Source organism: Lemur catta, chromosome 15, assembly GCF_020740605.2.
Source record: "Lemur catta isolate mLemCat1 chromosome 15, mLemCat1.pri, whole genome shotgun sequence".
In the NCBI taxonomy this organism is placed as follows: Eukaryota; Metazoa; Chordata; class Mammalia; order Primates; family Lemuridae; genus Lemur; species Lemur catta.
Window position 1 is genome coordinate 54097470 of NC_059142.1, and position 17420 is coordinate 54114889.

At 42.5% G+C, this 17420-nt stretch overlaps 1 protein-coding gene across 9 annotated transcripts in view; it reads left to right on the forward strand.

Annotated features, from left to right (window-relative positions):
• Positions 1-17420, forward strand: part of TNRC6C (trinucleotide repeat containing adaptor 6C) — an 85474-nt gene that overhangs the window by 24108 nt on the left and 43946 nt on the right. For 4 of the 9 annotated variants that reach the window (XM_045569553.1, XM_045569555.1, XM_045569549.1 and 1 more), the window contains exon 4: positions 10906-13512. In XM_045569553.1, the coding sequence (XP_045425509.1) occupies positions 10906-13512 (2607 nt within the window). Of the gene's footprint in view, positions 1-8719; positions 8810-10905; positions 13513-17420 lie in introns of those variants that run through there. The other 5 variants (XM_045569554.1, XM_045569556.1, XM_045569550.1 and 2 more) reach the window with 2 other exon arrangements.

A 17420-nucleotide genomic window follows, 5' to 3' on the forward strand; every position in this document is an offset into this window, starting at 1 on the left:
TTTTAAATTAATGTATTGATTTGGAGGGGAGCTCATTTAGCCAAGTGGCAAAATATCTTAACTGGAAAGATGAGTGTTAGTGTGTAAATATAGTACTTTCCACTGAGCTTACAAAGAGAGCCACTTTATCATTTCATTTTCTGTTCAGACTGTTTTTGCAAGTCTGCAGGATAACTCTAGCTTGAAGCACTTGAGAGCTTTTATCTTTTTTTAAAAACTCTTTCCTTATGCTATAAAGGCAGAACAATGTATTGTTTTAGTGGCTGCTTTGTACATTTATAAACAGAGGCTTTGATTAATATGCAGCAGTGTTGGCTACTTTGATCTCTTTTAGATAGAGGCAGGAAAGTAATTAAGAAGTTGGACACTTGCCAATTTCCATATGGGGCTCATTTAGCACACTACGGCTAGTGTTGGCATGCCAAATGTTTAGGGGCTGTGTAGGAAAAGGCAAAGAAGAGATGGAAAACAAAGGCAGTACGGGATGCAAGAGCAGCCGTTCATTTGCCTGCAGCCAATAGGCAATATGCTGTTAATTCGGCTGACTTTCAAAAAAAAACGTAGAGAAGTGGCTGCATTGCTAATTGTAACTGGGTCCTGAAGTAAAAACGTTTGCGACAATTTAAAGTATATAAAGAGGAAGGAAGATCGGTTTAGTGTCAGCTGCAATTAGGTAATCAAAGCTGTAAGATCCCATCTGCCGATGCCCCCACCTCTAGTCGAAGGGATGAATCGGATACCTCCTTGAGTGGAAAGGGCATTGCCCAGCCCTGCCCGGCTCTCGGCCACGGGCGCCTGGGGTTGCCCCGGGAGCTTCCTGGCAGCTCTACAGGAGGCGGCTCTTGCGGACCCAGCCGACATGTTGGAGTGAGAGCCGGGGCGAAGCTGGATGCAAGCTAGAGGCAGCTGTGCAGGCGAGGAAGCTCCTGCGAGGGTTGGTCGGCACCTTCTGCAGGTATTTCCTCACCCGTCAGCCCCACGTAGAGCAGGAGAAACCGAACAGACTGAGAGCCAGTAGCAGCTGCTTCTCCCGAGTCAGCTTGTGACATGACATTCCAGCATGTGAGTGGTGGCTCCGCGTCCCCAGCTCTTGGCTGCGGTTCAGATTGGATAAAATGGCGTCTTGGAAAAGAGCTGCTTGCTAAAGATCTGCTGCGCGAGCACACTTGACCATGGCATTGCCCACCGTGGTTTTTCTCTGCAGGTTAGCAGGGGCAGGCCCTCCTAAATTAGGAAGCAAGCTGACTTTGCCCCAGTTTATTTATTTAATAGGTTCTTAACCTTGAGGAGGCAATTCCGTTTTACTGCCGTTTTGAAGAGAAACACAGGCAACAAAAAGCTTATTCTTTTGGACATTATTCATCTTTCCAGTAAACCTTTTACTGTTCTGCATTTCACAATTCCTTGCATTTATACTAGTTGACAGATGAAATGTTTGGGAGTCTGTCCAGACAGGAATTCTGAATTCGAAGTACTTTTTCACTGAGGTTTTTACACATAGTAAAGGCAGTGGATGGGGAGGCATCTTTGGTTCTCACAAGCTGAGAACAGTTGTGACATTGATCCTGCCCCTGAAAACCAAGCAGTGAGGAATTTGTGTTATCAGTAAGCATTAGTAAACATATACTGTCAACTCTTAGAAGCATTGGCAATTATTTTTCATAATGTATAATTTATTATTTTGTAATTTCAGTTAAAAGAACTGTGATAAGGAATGGACGCACTTACTGTTTGTCTGCATTAGTTCCAATGAAGCATCAGCACACTTCTGAATAAATCTTGTCCACACTTTCCTATCTGACTAATCTGACATCTAGTTAAAATTTTGCTTACTGTGGCTTTTGGAAGCTCTTTGTTAAATACTTTTACTGGAAATTTTATCTTTATGTGGCAATATTTTGGAAGTTAAAAACAAAGGAAACCTTTTCTCTTTAAACCATGCTATTATGTAATCCTTTTTAATTTAATCACTTAAGTCAGTTATGTTGCTTAGATTTTTATAGAGACACCTATTTATAGGCTGTGTAAATCATTTGAACAGCAGAAGAGAACTTACCATTTTATAGGAACTTCATTTCTTTTTTCTTAAGGTTTTTTGGGGGGTTTCTTTGTTTTTTTTGGAGACAGAGTCTTGCTCTGTTGCCTGGGCTAGAGTGCCGTGGCGTCAGCCTAGCTCACAGCAACATCAAACTCCCGGGCTTAAGCAATCCTCCCACCTCAGCCTCACAAGTAGCTGGGACTACAGGCATGCACTACCATGCCCGGCTAGTTTTTTCTATATATTTTTAGTTGTCCAGATAACTTCTTTATATTTTTAGTAGAGCCGGGGTCTCGCTCTTGTTCAGGCTGGTCTCAAACTCCTGACCTCGAGCGATCCTCCTGCCACGGCCTCCCAGAGTGCTAGGATTTCAGGCGTGAGCCACCACGCCCGGCTTCTTAAGGCTTTTTTAAGGGGAAAAATGTTTGGTAATAGAATGGTGTGGTGGAAAGAGCACTAGAATTTTATGCTAAAAACACAGATTTCAGTTCAGTCCTTAACTGCTTATTAGTTACAAACCCTGACAGGTGTTTTCAGTTCAGTCCTTAACTGCTTATTAGTTACAAACTCTGACAGAGTCACTTCACCTCTCTGAGCCTCTCTTTGCTCATCTGTAAAATGGGCATAATTTGTTTATAGGGTTCAGTTAAGCCAATGTGTATGTAAATACTTCAGATTTCAATGTGCTATCAAGCATATGATGTCATGAATGTGAACACTCTCATTTATAAATTCAGGCTTGCTGCATGTCAGATATATGGATTTTAGCCTTTGAAAATTCCTGTACTGAGCAGGAGAGTCTAGGATACCTACAAGAGAATTTAGTCTTGGCTCCATTTCAGAATTTTATTCATTTTGGAATGCCTGCTCCTTGAAGTCAGTCATTTCACAGATTTTTTTTTTTCACGTTTCAGTCTTTTAGACTACGTAGGATTTGTGAATTAATGACATAGTCAAGAGACTTTGTTTTCTGAAAAGCATGTTATTTAAATACTTTCAAAGTCATAAAATTCTCCTGAGATGAATAGTGTGTGTCAAACATAAAGAGAATAATATAGCCTTTTTACATTTTCATATCTGGAATAAATCCTAGTGTTCTAATTAAAAGAATACGTGGTTGTAGTGCTGATGATGGTGGTGGTGAGTAGGAGGAAGAGGACACATTTAGGGATTCAAAAGAACAGAACTGAAAGCATATGGAAATCCCTCAGTTGTGGTATAGTCCCTAGTTTTTGGTTTTTGTATTTATAATTTTCAGGGAGATACCTAGAACCTGCACTTGGAAAGAGAGCTTTTAAGTGGTAGAATAAGTATAAAACATACAACTTTTGTTTATTTTTATGTACTTTTTTCCTCCATGTACCTCCACTGAATTTTTAGTAAAATTGATTTTTGGATACCTGGGTTATTTTGATGGAGAACCAAGAAGCAAGGAATAAGAGAACAGCTGAAATAGGGAAAAGGAGAAAGGAATAGCAGTATGTCCAGTAGTGGGAGCCAAACATGGAAGTCAGCATCTGTGGCCTGAAACTTCATCGGTCCCTGCTGGGCTGCTGCCCGGGCCCCTGCTCCTCTCCTGTGGCAGGAGGCTGTAGCTTATCCCAGGAACCTTGAGGGACTGTGGAGGTAGAGGAAAAGAGACAGTACAGCTGCTTGGTTTTTTTTGTTTCTTTTTAAGTAATATGCCATTGCTCCAGTTGACTTCTGTGGTTCAACTTATCTTTGCAGGGGGAACTATATTTAGTGTAGATTTGTTGTCTCAGTTGTAATTTTTTTCATAAATAAAAAAGATTTTAAGATAACAATTCCTTGTCTACTAGTTTGTCAGAATAGATAACCCAGTATTTTTGCAAATAACTTCAGTTAAGTTGGTTGCTAGTCAATATGGCAGCCTAAGTTTAATCTTAACATTGCCTTCAAAAATTACTGAAAATTTAAGTATCATTAATCTTGTGTTACTAGCAAACTACTGTCAAGTATTTATAAGAATCATTCGAGGCTGGGCATGGTGGCTCACGCCTGTAATCCGTGCACTTTGGGAGGCCTAGGCAGGAGGATTGCTTGAGGCCAGGAGTTCAAGGCCAGTCTGGACAACATAGTGAGACCCCCATCTCTATAAAAAAATTAGAAAAATTAGCCAGGTGTGGTGGCGTGCGCCTGTAGTCCCAGCTACTCAAGATGCTGAGGCAGGAGGATCGCTTAAGCCCAGGAATTCCAGGCTGCAGTGAGCTTCAAGCGCCTACTGCACTCCAGCCTAAGTGACAGAGCCAGAGACCCCATCTCTTTAAAAAAAAAAAAAAAAGGGAAGTTCATTCATTTATTCATTCAACAGATACTTATTCACTGCCTGTTCTGTGTCAGACACTCTGCTGAGCACTGTACATAAAAATAGGGACAAACAAGCAGTCCTTGCCTTCGTGCAGTTCACAACCTAGGGGGAGAGAGAGAGCGCACGCATGACAACTCACAGGCGTGTGTGAGCCTCGGGAGAGAAAGAAGTTGTCCATCCTATTTATCACCCTGTCCCCGGCATGGTGGCAGCATGTAGGAGACATTCAGTTATTGTTCACATCAGCGGTCAGCAGGCTCTGGGCCCAGGGGCCAAATGTGGCCCACACAACTATTTTTGTAAATAAAGTCTTGTTGAGACACAGCCACACTCATGCATTTACATGTTATCTATGGCGGCTTTGAACCACAACAGCAGAATTGAGTAGTTGTGACAGAGACTATATGGCCCACAAAGCCTAAAATATTTCGGCCATCTGGCCCTTTACAGAGATTGTTTGCCACCTCTGGTCTAAGAGAATTAAAAAGGAAGGAAGACTGCTCGCTTTGGCAGCAGCATGGCCAAAATGTGAAAAAATGATAAATTTTAAAAAGTAAAATAAAAGAAATTTGAAAAAAAGAAAAGAACACTGGTAAAATGATGTATCAGAGAGTCCTAACTAGAAAAAGGAAACCTCCCAAATTAAATGTCCATGGAGTCAAGATAAGAAAAAAGAAGAGACACTGAGCCCAGGCCGGGGACAGCTGGGCTGCGGGGGTGCACAGAGCAAGGGAAAGAACGATGTGAAGTGAGGCTCCAGAGAGAACTGACCTTCGGCCTTCTGAAAGAATTCTGTCTTTGAAATTTTTAAGTGCGTGTTCATCCTCCCTGGGTGTTCATTTGGAAAAGAGCACTTGTGCAGTGTTGAGGCTGGCATCGCGGGGTGTGCATGGGTGAGCGGGAGTGGGCACGGCCGAGACTGCGGGGAAGCAGTTAGGACAGTCAAGAAATGAGGGCACTTGGACTGTAGGTATCAGAAGGAGGTTTTGTTTCTTGTTTTAATGAAAAGGGCCCTAGAGATATCCAGCGTGTAAATTCAACCCGCACGACTCCATCCTGCCCTCATGGTGCTGTGGATGTGCTGCCCGTGGCCTTTGCAGAAGTAGCTGGGCTTCCTGCTGGCACTGCCCCACTGGTGGTGATTTGTGCCTCAGAGCCCAGGAAGGTCTGGGTGGGGGCGTGGTTCCCTCAGAAGACAGACAGACTTACTGGAAGCAGCCTGGGCTGCGCAGGAGCCTCTAGGTACCCTGGATAGACCTTGGTGTGATTTTTTTTTTTACCCCAATGACTAATGTTTTTCTTGAAATTTGGGATTTTTAAATTTATAAAATGAAAAATCCTGTTTGTCACAGAATCTCTCCTTAGTTCTAAAGGTAGCCTTTGTTTGGTCCTTGGCCCTGATTTGCTCTTATAAAACCCTGAGGCAGAGGACCATCCATGGAAATAGAAATTTTATCAACATTATCTGCTTAGTGTTTTCCAGCTTGTTTCTCCTCTCCTCCTTTTTTTCTTTCTATTCTTTTCAGGTTTAATTGCTATATTAAATTCATTACTTACCTACCCTCTTACTGCCTCATAGAGAAATTTATAAATTACATTTTCTTGTACCATGTAGGTCAAAATGTAAAAGACCTATATTTGTTTATTTTTCTTATAAGCAACAAAAATGTTTTGGCCCATTTTTGGTATCCATATTTATTGTTTATAGCTTTATATTTTGTTATAAATATTTGTAGAAAATTCCAAAACAAAATCATTCGGGTAGGAGGATGGCATATGTTGGTATTGTTTTATAATATTTATAGAAAACTCATTGGGTTTTATGGTTTTTCAACTCCAAACAACATAGTTCTCTGTCTTTGACTCTGTTCATTTTAAACAGAATAAACAAATTTGATTATCTTTGTGTTTATCTTTGCTTTACACAGGAAAAGATATTCATCATCACTAATCATTAGGGAAATGCAAATCAAAATGACAATAAAATACCACTTCACACCTATTAGGATGGCTGTTATTTAAAAAAAAAAAAAGAAAATAACAAGTGTTGGCAAGGATGTGGAAAAATTGGAACCCTTTTGTATTGCTGGTGAGAATGTGAAGTGGTACAGCCACTGTGAAAGAATATTTTTTCCTCAAAAAATTACATAGAATTACTATATAATCCAACAATTCCATTTCTAGGAATATACACAAAGTAATTTAAAGCAAGGAATAGAACAGATATTTGTACACTAGTGTTCACAGCAACATTATTCACAATAGCCAAAAGGTAGAAGCAACCCAAGTGTCCATGAACAAATGAATAGAGAAATAGCCATACAATGGATTTTTTCCCAGCATTAAAAAATGAATGAAGTACTGATATATGTGGATGAACCTTGAAAACATTATGCTAAGTGAAATAAGCCAGTCACAAAAAGACAAATATTGTATGATTCCACTAATAGGAGGAACATGGAATAATCAAATTCATAGAAACAGAAAGTGGAATGATACTTACTAGGAGCTGGGGGATAGAGAATTACTGTTTAATATGAGTACAGAGTTTCAGTTTGGAATGATGGGAAAGTTCTGGAGATGAATGGTGGTAGTGGTTGCACAACAATGTGAATGTACTTATTACCATTGAATTGTGCACTCATCAGGGTTAAAATTGTAAGTTTTATGTCATGTGTATTTTATCACAGCAAAAAAAATCTTTGCTTTAATGTTGTAGTTGAGATTGTGCCAAGTATGTTGCTTGATTTTGTGTTTGTGGTTCTCATGTAGTATTATATATAGTGTATACCTAATATATGTAATACATATACTATATATAGCATATATACTATAGTTACTATACACTGTAAATACTATGTAGTATGTGTAGTATATATAAGCTCTAGAAATTACAAGTTTTAGAACTGAGAACATTAGGGTTTATATAGTTTAACATCATCTTTTTTTTTTTTGGAGACAGGGTCTCAGTCACCTGGGCTAGAGTGCAGTGGCATCATCATAGCTCACTGCAACCTCACACTCTTGAGCTCAAGCCATCCTCCTGCCTCAGCCTCCTCCCAAGTAGCTGGGACTATAGTTGCGAGCCACCATGCCTGGCTAATTTTTGTATTTTTTTTTATAGAGACGGGGTCTCTCTCTTGCTAAGGCTGGTCTTGAACTCCTGACCTTTAGAGATCTTCCCAAAGTGCTAGGATTATAAGCATGAGCCACTGCACCCTGCCCAACATCATCTTTTTAGAGTTGAGAAATGACTTCAGACTGTTCAGCTCATTGGTGACTTCAGCTGGAACTCAGATTTTGGCCTTACACATTTATGCTTCTGTTTGCCCAAGAAACCTATATTGATTGCCTGATATGTGGCAAGCATTATACATATAAAACTAAAAGGATACTAGCCATGCTCTCCAGGAACTTGCCTTGAGAAATTAGACTCTTAATTCAGTGATCAGATGGATTTTTTTAAATCATACTACTATGCCACCTCATTTGTGTCACATTTAAATATTTAAATTTTTTGAAAATAGAAGTGTACAAAAATAATATAACTATTCATAATAGAGATTTAACGATATTTTGCCATATTTGCTTCAGGGCTTTCTATTTTAGAAATGTTATAGGCACCACCCCAACCCCTTTCTGGTCCCCACCCCCAGAGAGAACCACAGTCCTCACATTTTAGTGTATGTCACTTCCATGTAGAGCACAAAGTGATGCCTTGTCTTAAAGCGCATTTCTCAATCATTAATGAGGTTGATTATTGTTTCATATGTTAATGCATATGTGGGTTTTCCCTTCTCCGAGTTGCCTGTTCCTATCCTTTTTCTATTTTTTGTTGGGTTGTTGGTCTTTTTTTATTGATTTGTAGTAGTTCTTTAATCTGATAATCATCCTTTGTCTGTTACATCTTTTCCCTGCCTGTGGCTTGATTCCATTGTATGATGTCTTTTGTCACAGAGATGTTTTTAATATTAACGTAGTCAAATTTATCAGCTTTTTATGGCTTGTGCATTTTATATCTTCTCTAAGAAAATATGAGGTCCAAAGTCACAGAGAAACTCCTATATTTCTTTATTAAGCTTTAAAAAGTTTTGCTTTTCATAATTAGGCCTTTACCTTATCTAGAATTTATTTTTATTTATGTTATGAAATAAGGGATCTACTTTTGGTTTTATCATGTGGCTAGCTTATTGTTCCACAGCATTTATTATCTAGTCCTCCCTTTCTCTACTAGCTTGTAGTGCTATTCTTCTGCCAAACCTGTCATATAACTGAGTGTGAACCCAGCAAGTTGGGGGCTGAGCAGTCCTCAAACAGCATTTCACACAAATCCTCAAAGTAGACCACTAACAAAGGGCTGATCCTTTTACAGTGTGACTATTATGGAACGGAAGATAATACTGTGTGTTCATTGGCACCCACATGTGGAAAGGAATGCATTGGTAAGCCAGGTTGTTCACCTCCTGCTTTCTGAGTGCGGGTTGCAGTGAGTGCTGTCCAGTAAGAGGGCAGTGGCCTGCCTGTGGCAAAGCCTGTCCCTGAGGGAAGCCAGACTGATGGTAAAATGAAATGTAGTACTTGCTGGCAACAGGCCATAATCTCTGTCTGTTAACTTGGTCTTATTTTCTGTGTTAAATGATGAATGGCTCATTTATCTCTTTAAATTAGTTATGTAAGCTTGTTTTTAGGGTATTTGTAAAATCAACAGGGAAAATTGTCATAAACCAGGGTTGCAGAGCCAACCCCTAATATTTAGCAATTAAAAACTTAGTTGTTTTATAGTAGCTTAGATACTTAAAGTTTTCTGTTGCCTGTCTTCATTTTTCCTTTATAATTTTCACTTGGAATTAGCTACCTACTTTGGAATCACCTAGAGCATAATTCTAAATTCACGACATTACTTTCAAGTCAGGCAACAAAAAAAATTTTTTTAAGGTTGATATTACCTTTTAGTATGTTCTTTCTAATGATAGTAATAATTCTTTACATACTTTTTGCTTTTCCTTAAAAGGAAACTTGAAAAGATAATTTCTTTGAGAAACCTCTGCTTTAACTGTCCATGAATAAGATTGTTCTTGTTAAAATAAATTTGAAGAGAACATAATAATTAAAACGTTCTAAAAATATAGAAAATATTTTATTATAATTTACCTATATATATCATACTTTTTTTTTTTTTTGAGACAGAATCTCACTCTGTTGCCTGGGCTAGAGTGCGTGGCATCAGCTTAGCTCACAGCAACCTCAAACTCCTGGGCTCAAGTGATCCTCCTGCCTCAGCCTCCCGACTGGGACTACAGACATGTGCCACCACACCTGGCTAATTTTTTTTTTTTATGTATTTTTAGTTGCCCGGCTAATTTCTTTCCATTTTTAGTAGAGATGGGGTCTCACTCTTGCTGAGCCTGGTCTCAAACTCCTGAGCTCAAGCGATCCTCCTGCCTCGGCCTCACAGAGTGCTAGGATTACAGGCGTGAGCCACCACGCCTGGCTATATCGTACTATTTAAAGAAACTCCACAAAGGATTTCTAAATCATGTGAGTTTGTTGTATGTTTAGGCTAAATGATTTTTTTTTAACATTTCTTTTACTTTATTTTTGAGTGATACATACTTTGAATAAAGTCTACTGGAAAATTTACTGGAATGTAAGTTTGATTACAATGTTGGAAATACTCAAATAATTAGGAAAGACATAGGAGATAAATTGCAGGTACCAAATGTAGGATCATAACAGTGAAATGATGGTAATGCTATAGGAAGATACCCTATAAAGTTATTTTGGGGATCTTTGAAGAAAAAACTAAAAGGAAATAGAAAACAAGAGAGATCCAGAGATCCAAGAAGATACTAGAAGGCTAAGAATTTATTAATACACAGGAAACAATGATAAACGAAATTATAGATAAGATCAGATAAAGTAATATAAATGTAATTAATTATTTCTAACCCTAAGTATCCTTGGTAACATATGATAGCATTTTCTAGTATGTTTTCTCTCCCTCCCTCAGCTCCCACCATATTGGTTCTGTTATATGACTCTACAGTGCATTTACATTTCTTTATACTGAAAGAGCTGTGTGTGGCCTCTGTGCAATACTGGAACTCTAATTAGAGCTCTTGACAACTGCAAGTTGTTTGCGAAAGTCCGTGTGAACTAAGTGTCATTGCCAGTGTTTCCCAAAGAGTCTATGTATTTTTAAGAGTTGCAGAGACAAAGTCACATATATTTCAGAGCTGCCTTCTTTACTATAAATGCTTTCAGAGATGCCCATGTGCTAATGTGCATTGTGAATCTTCTTCAGGGGGATTATAGTATGGTGTAGCAGTAAAACTTAATACAATTTTAGAAACATTAGCTCTCTCTAAAATGAGAGCTATTAAGAAGACAAATAACTTTTCTTTAAGTCATTTTTTAGTGTTTATCATTCAGAATTGAAAACTTGAAATAAAGAGCTTCCCCCAAAGACTAGTTAACAGTCGATTCATTGACAGATGGGAGGAAAATCTAATTTTGAATTTTGTTTCATCTTTTTCAGATCTCAGTCACAGTGGATTGGCAGATCATTATGAAAATTCCCACTGGGGACAGCAGCCCACTTACAGAAGTGAAGCCAACTGCAGCTGGGATAAAGTGATAATAGATAGGACTGACAAGGAGGCGTGGCCTTCCATCACAGGAACAGAGACAGAATCTGCCTCAGAATGTACCACGGACACTGACTCTGCCTCCAACTGTGGCTCAGAGAACAGTAGCATGGCCACGGGGAGTGCCCAGGGCAACTTCACTGGACACACCACCAAGACAAATGGCAATAATGGCACCAACGGCGCACTCGTCCAAAGCCCTTCCAACCAGAGTGCCCTTGGGGCAGGCGGAGCAAACGGGACCGGGGGTGCGGCCAGAGTGTGGGGTGTAGCCACAGGCTCCAGCTCTGGCCTGACTCACTGCTCTGTCAGTGGTGGGGATGGAAAAATGGACAACATGATTGGAGATGGGAGAAGTCAGAACTGCTGGAGTGCTTCCAACTCCAATGCTGGCATTAATCTTAACCTTAACCCTAATGCCAACCCAGCTGCCTGGCCTGTACTGGGGCACGAAGGAACTGTGGCGACAGGCAACCCTTCCAGTATTTGCAGTCCAGTCAGTGCCATAGGTCAAAACATGGGCAACCAGAATGGGAACCCAACAGGCACTTTAGGTGCTTGGGGAAACTTGCTGCCGCAAGAGAGCACAGAACCACAAACATCCACTTCTCAGAATGTGTCTTTCAGCGTACAACCTCAGAACCTTAACACTGATGGACCAAATAACACTAACCCCATGAACTCTTCACCAAACCCTATCAATGCAATGCAGACGAACGGACTGCCAAACTGGGGCATGGCTGTGGGCATGGGGGCCATCATCCCGCCCCACCTGCAAGGCCTTCCTGGTGCTAATGGATCATCAGTCTCTCAAGTCAGTGGGGGCGGTGGTGAAGGAATAAGCAATTCTGTGTGGGGACTGTCCCCAGGTAACCCTGCCACAGGAAACAGCAGTTCTGGGTTCAGTCAGGGGAATGGAGACACTGTGAACTCAGCATTAAGTGCTAAACAAAATGGATCCAGCAGTGCTGTGCAAAAGGAAGGAAATGGAGGCAACGCTTGGGATTCAGGCCCACCTGCTGGTCCTGGAATCCTTGCGTGGGGAAGGGGCAGTGGCAACAGTGGCGTTGGTAATATCCATTCAGGAGCATGGGGCCACCCCAGCCGGAGCACCTCCAATGGTGTGAATGGGGAGTGGGGAAAGCCCCCAAACCAGCATTCCAATAGTGACATCGGTGGGAAAGGATCGACAGGGTGGGAGAGTCCCAGTGTCACCAGCCAGAACACTACCGTGCAGCCTGGCAGTGAACACTTGAACTCTTGGGCCAAAGCTGCATCTTCTGGAACTACAGCAAGCGAAGGAAGTAGTGACGGCTCTGGCAGTCACAGTGAAGGAAGCACTGGGCGGGAAGGAACCGGAGAAGGCCGAAGGCGGGATAAAGGGACTGTAGACCAAGGGCACATCCAATTGCCAAGGAATGATCTTGACCCGAGAGTTCTGTCTAATACTGGTTGGGGACAGACTCCTGTAAAGCAAAACACTGCCTGGGAATTTGAAGAATCCCCTAGGTCTGAAAGAAAAAATGACAATGGGACAGAGGCCTGGGGTTGTGCAGCTACTCAGCCTTCAAACTCAGGGGGGAAGAACGATGGGTCCATCATGAACAGTACAAATACCTCTTCAGTATCTGGGTGGGTCAGCTCGCCACCTGCCGCTGTGCCAGCAAACACAGGCTGGGGAGACAGCAACAACAAAGCGCCAAGTGGGCCAGGGGTGTGGGGAGACTCGATAAGCTCTACTGCTGTTAACAATGCTGCTGCCACCAAGAGTGGCCATGCTTGGAGTGGGACCGCAAATCAGGAGGACAAGTCACCCACCTGGGGTGAGCCTCAAAAACCCAAATCCCAAAACTGGGGAGATGGACAGAGATCGAATCCAGCCTGGGGTGCAGGAGGGGGAGATTGGGCAGATTCATCATCTGTCCTCGGACACTTGGGGGATGGAAAAAAAAATGGATCTGGGTGGGATGCAGACAGTAACAGGTCAGGGTCTGGTTGGAATGATGCTGCGAGGTCTGGGACCAGTGGCTGGGGCAATGGCACAAATGCAAAGGTCAATCCAGGCACAAACTGGGGGGAGTCTTTAAAACCAAGTCCTCAACAGAACTGGGCTAACAAACCCCATGACAACAATGTGAGTAACTGGGGAGGAGCTGCTTCTGTGAAACAGACAGGAGCAGGGTGGGCTGGGGGGCCGGCACCCCTCAAACAGAAGGACTGCAGCGAGGCGACTGGCTGGGAGGAACCCTCTCCACCATCCATCCGACGCAAAATGGAAATCGATGATGGTACCTCAGCTTGGGGGGACCCAAGCAACTATAACAACAAAACTGTAAACATGTGGGATAGAAACAACCCGGTCATCCAGAGCAGTACCACAACCAATACCACCACCACCACCACCGCGAGCAACGCCACACACAGGGTAGAGACGCCACCCCCACACCAGGCCAGTGCGCAGCTGAATCGGTCACCGTTGCTCGGTCCAGGTATGAAAGGTACTTTATGTTACTTTATTCTCATTATGTATGCATAAATGCTCCGACTAGTGTTTTTATAGCATATGACAGTAAAATAATTTAAAGGCACTTTTGCCCTGCCACATCGAATCTAAATGTTACCTAGGGAGAGTAAAGTAGGATCCTCTCATAGCTTCCTATCCAAGAAAAAATACATTCAGCACTCAGTACGTCATCAGGCCGATGTTCTGGTGGTGGTGGTGGCGGCCTGGAATGGACAGCGGCCAGGGGTGGAGATGGAGATGGATCTGAAAGGAATGACAGCGCATGACAGTAAGACCTAGTAACTGTCAGATACGGGAGCAAAGGAGAAAGATGGGGTAGAGACAGTTCAGAGCCTGGTCAAGTGGGCAAATGATCTTGTTGGTCACTGACATACCCGAGAGCACAACAGGAGGAACAGAGTTCTTTTTTTTTTTTTTTTTTTTTTTTGGAGACAGGCTCGCTCTGTTGCCTGGGCTAGAGCGCGGTGGCATCAGCCCAGCTCACAGCAACCTCAGATTCCTGGGTTCAAGTGATCCTCCCACCTCTGCCTACCAGAGTGCTAGGATTACAGGCATGAGCCACCTCATCCAACCTAGGAACAGAGTTCTGACGTGTCCAGTGGAGGTGACAAAAGATGTTGAATCAGCCAGAGATTTGACCTAAGGCACAGCGGTAGGAGAATGGCAGTGGGCAGCAGGGCCGGGTCCTAGGTGGTGAGCATGTTTAAAGGCTGACAGGAGCAAGCAGAGAGCAGAGTGGGTGTGAAGGGAGAGGACCCCTACGTCCAGGAGGCAAGGGGGTGCTTCATCCGTCTGGCAGGGGAGGGAAAGAGCAGGTACACAACTGGCCAGGCTGGCGGTGGCCAGAGGATCAGGGTGCCTTCTGGGGTTGTTTACTCTGGGTGGGTGCGCAGAGGGGGCTTGCGTCAGCCATGTAGAGAACAGAACAGAGGGCTGTCTGGAGTCCCCAAAGGGTTGCTGGACAGTGTCGCGGCCGAGAGATGAGCACACAGTGAATCCCTGGGGACCTGCCATGTGCTAGGCAGCACTCTAGTTGCTAGAGATACAGCAGGGAGCAAAGCCATCAAAACCCCTGTCCGGTGGGGTTTGTAGTCGAGTGAGGGAGGCAGATCATACGTGGATCAGTAAGAATGTACATAGTGTCAGGTGGTGGTGACGCTGCGGAGAAACAGGAAGCCCAGGAAGTCTGGATGCTGTGGGCTGGTGGAAGGATTGTCATCTTGCGCTGGGCAGCTATTTGGTTTTCACAGTAAGCATTCAGCAGCTGACATGAAAGGAAAGCTTCCCTGCTTTCTGTGTTGATTCTACAAGACCTAATTCTGTTTCCCCCGGATGTGGCTCTTCCAGCCTCCTCTCAGATTCCTGGGCACTTGCCCCTCGGGGACGGCCACATCAGGAATCCTGTGTGGATCTCAAGGCTATTTTGGCTTCCACCTGCATGCACTTCAGTGTCACTAAAGCAACGGTCAAAAACCTGGAGGTCCATGAGCTGCACCTGGTCCCACAAACGGCCTTTTTAGCCCACATTTTTTCTGAATCAGCATTTTTTAAAGAAAATGTTTTATATAGAATTCCAGATTTCTGGCTGCTTTTGGAAACCTGGAGGCTCTGACACATTGGATTCACATGGCAAAATCAATTAAAATTAAAAGCAGCTGCCGTTACACGGGGCCTGTGCAGTCTGCTTTGCCACACTCCCACCTGCAAAGGCTCCCGGCGCTGCTGCTTGTGGTCGGTCGGCAGCAGCTGGTCATCAGGCTCGCGCCACTGACCATCCCGTCCTGGGCCCGTTCACAGTGACTGGCTGGTTCCTGGGGTGTGTGAGTCTGTGATCCCCATTTTTTACCACTGTATAACATTGGTAGGCCCTTAAATTTTACAGTGTACTTGAGGGAATGAGAAAAAGCAGAAAGAAAAAGGATAATTGATGTAAAAAATGAAGGGATTTGAAAAATAAAATGTCATGGTATAATCCAATGGGAGAGGTCAGAATATCAGTGTCAATACAGTGTGATTAGCATTATAGTAAAGCTGTGCAGAGAATGCACTGAAGGTCTGCACAGCGGCACATGCCTGTAGTGCCAGCTACTAGGAGGCTGAGGTGGGAGGATTGCTTGAGCCAAGGAGTTAGAGGCCTAACTGGACAGCATAGTGAGACACATTTCTTTAAAAAAAAAAAGTTTTTTAAAAAAATTACTCTGAGAACGGAGTTAATACAGTCATGTGTTGCTTTACAATGGGGATACATTCTGAGAAATGTATCATCAGGCAGTTTTTATTGTGTGAACATCACGGATTATACTTACACAAACCTAGATGGTCTAGCCTACTACTCACTTGGGCTATATGCTATAGCGTATTGCTCCCAGGCTGCAAACCTGTACAGTGTATTACTGTCCTGAATACTGTAGGCAATTATAACACAACAGTAAGTATTCATGTATCTAAACATAGAGAAGGCATAGTAAAAATATGGTATCAAAGAAAAAGAATGGTACACCTGTTTAGGGCACTTACGATGAATGGAGCTTGCCAGACAGGAAGTTGCTCTGGGTGAGTGAATGTGAAAACCTGGGGCATTACTGTGCACTACTGTACACTTTATAAATACTGTATACGTAGGCTACACTACATTTATCAAAAAATAATTTTCTTCAATAATAAGTTGACTTTAGCTTACTGTAACTTTTTGCTTCATACACTTTTTAATTTTTTAATGTTTTGACTCTCTTGTATTAACACTTAGCTTAAAACAACACATTGTACAGCTATATAAAAATATTCTTTCTTTATTATCCTTATTCTGTAAGGTTTTTCTATTTAAAAAAAAAAGGTCTAACTTTTTTCTTAAAAACTAAGACACAAACACACACGTCAGCCTAGACCTACACAGGGTCAGGATCATCAGTATCACCGTCTGCCACGTCCGCGTCATGTCCTACTGGAAGGTCTTCAGGGGCAGTAACACACAGAGCTGTCATGTCCCGTGATAATGATGCCTTCTAGAATACCTCCTGAAGGACATGCCTGAGGCCGTTTTGTAGTTAACTTTTTTAATAAGAAGGAGTACACGCTAAAATAATAAAAAGTATAGTATAGTAAATACATAAACTAGTAACAGTCATTTATTATCATTATCAATTGTTATGTACTGTACATAATTGTAAGTGCTAGACTTCTCTACGACTGGCAGTACAATAGGTTTGTTTACACTGACATCACCACAGACCCATGAGTAGTGTGTTGTGTAACGACATTACTGGGCAAGAAGAATTTTTTAGCTTCATTATAATCTCATGAGGCCACCATCATATATGGGGTCTGTTGTTGACCCAAACACCATTATGCAGCACACAACTGTATTTAAAAATGACTGTCACGTCCTCCCATAGTGAATAGGCCAGAACTGTTTCTTCTAGGTCACCGTTTGAGTGCCCTCTCCTGTTCAGTCTTCTGGAGAGCGTCAGCTGAAGAGGGCCCTGTGCTTGGCGCTAGAGGCTTACAACAAGTATGTCTGGCTATGCTTGGTGACCCGGTGTGGGGCATCTTTATGCATCATCTCATTTAATCCTTACAGCTCCCTGGGCCTCGTTTTACAGATGAGACCTAGGAGATTGGGTAGCTGGCCTACCAAGGGCTATGTGCGGTGAGGTCTCAGATGTGTAATATATACCTTGACCTGCTGACATTTCCAAAGTACTACATCCATGACAGCTATGGTGGTTGGAACCACATTGCATTTGTTGATGCTCTTCCCCCTTTGATGTGTTATCCTTAGAAACTACTTTTAACTGGTTTTTAATAGCCAAAGGATGTGAGTTTTACTCTGATAAGGCATTCTTATTCAGTTAGAAGGGCCAAAATCATTCTCTTTTGTATGAA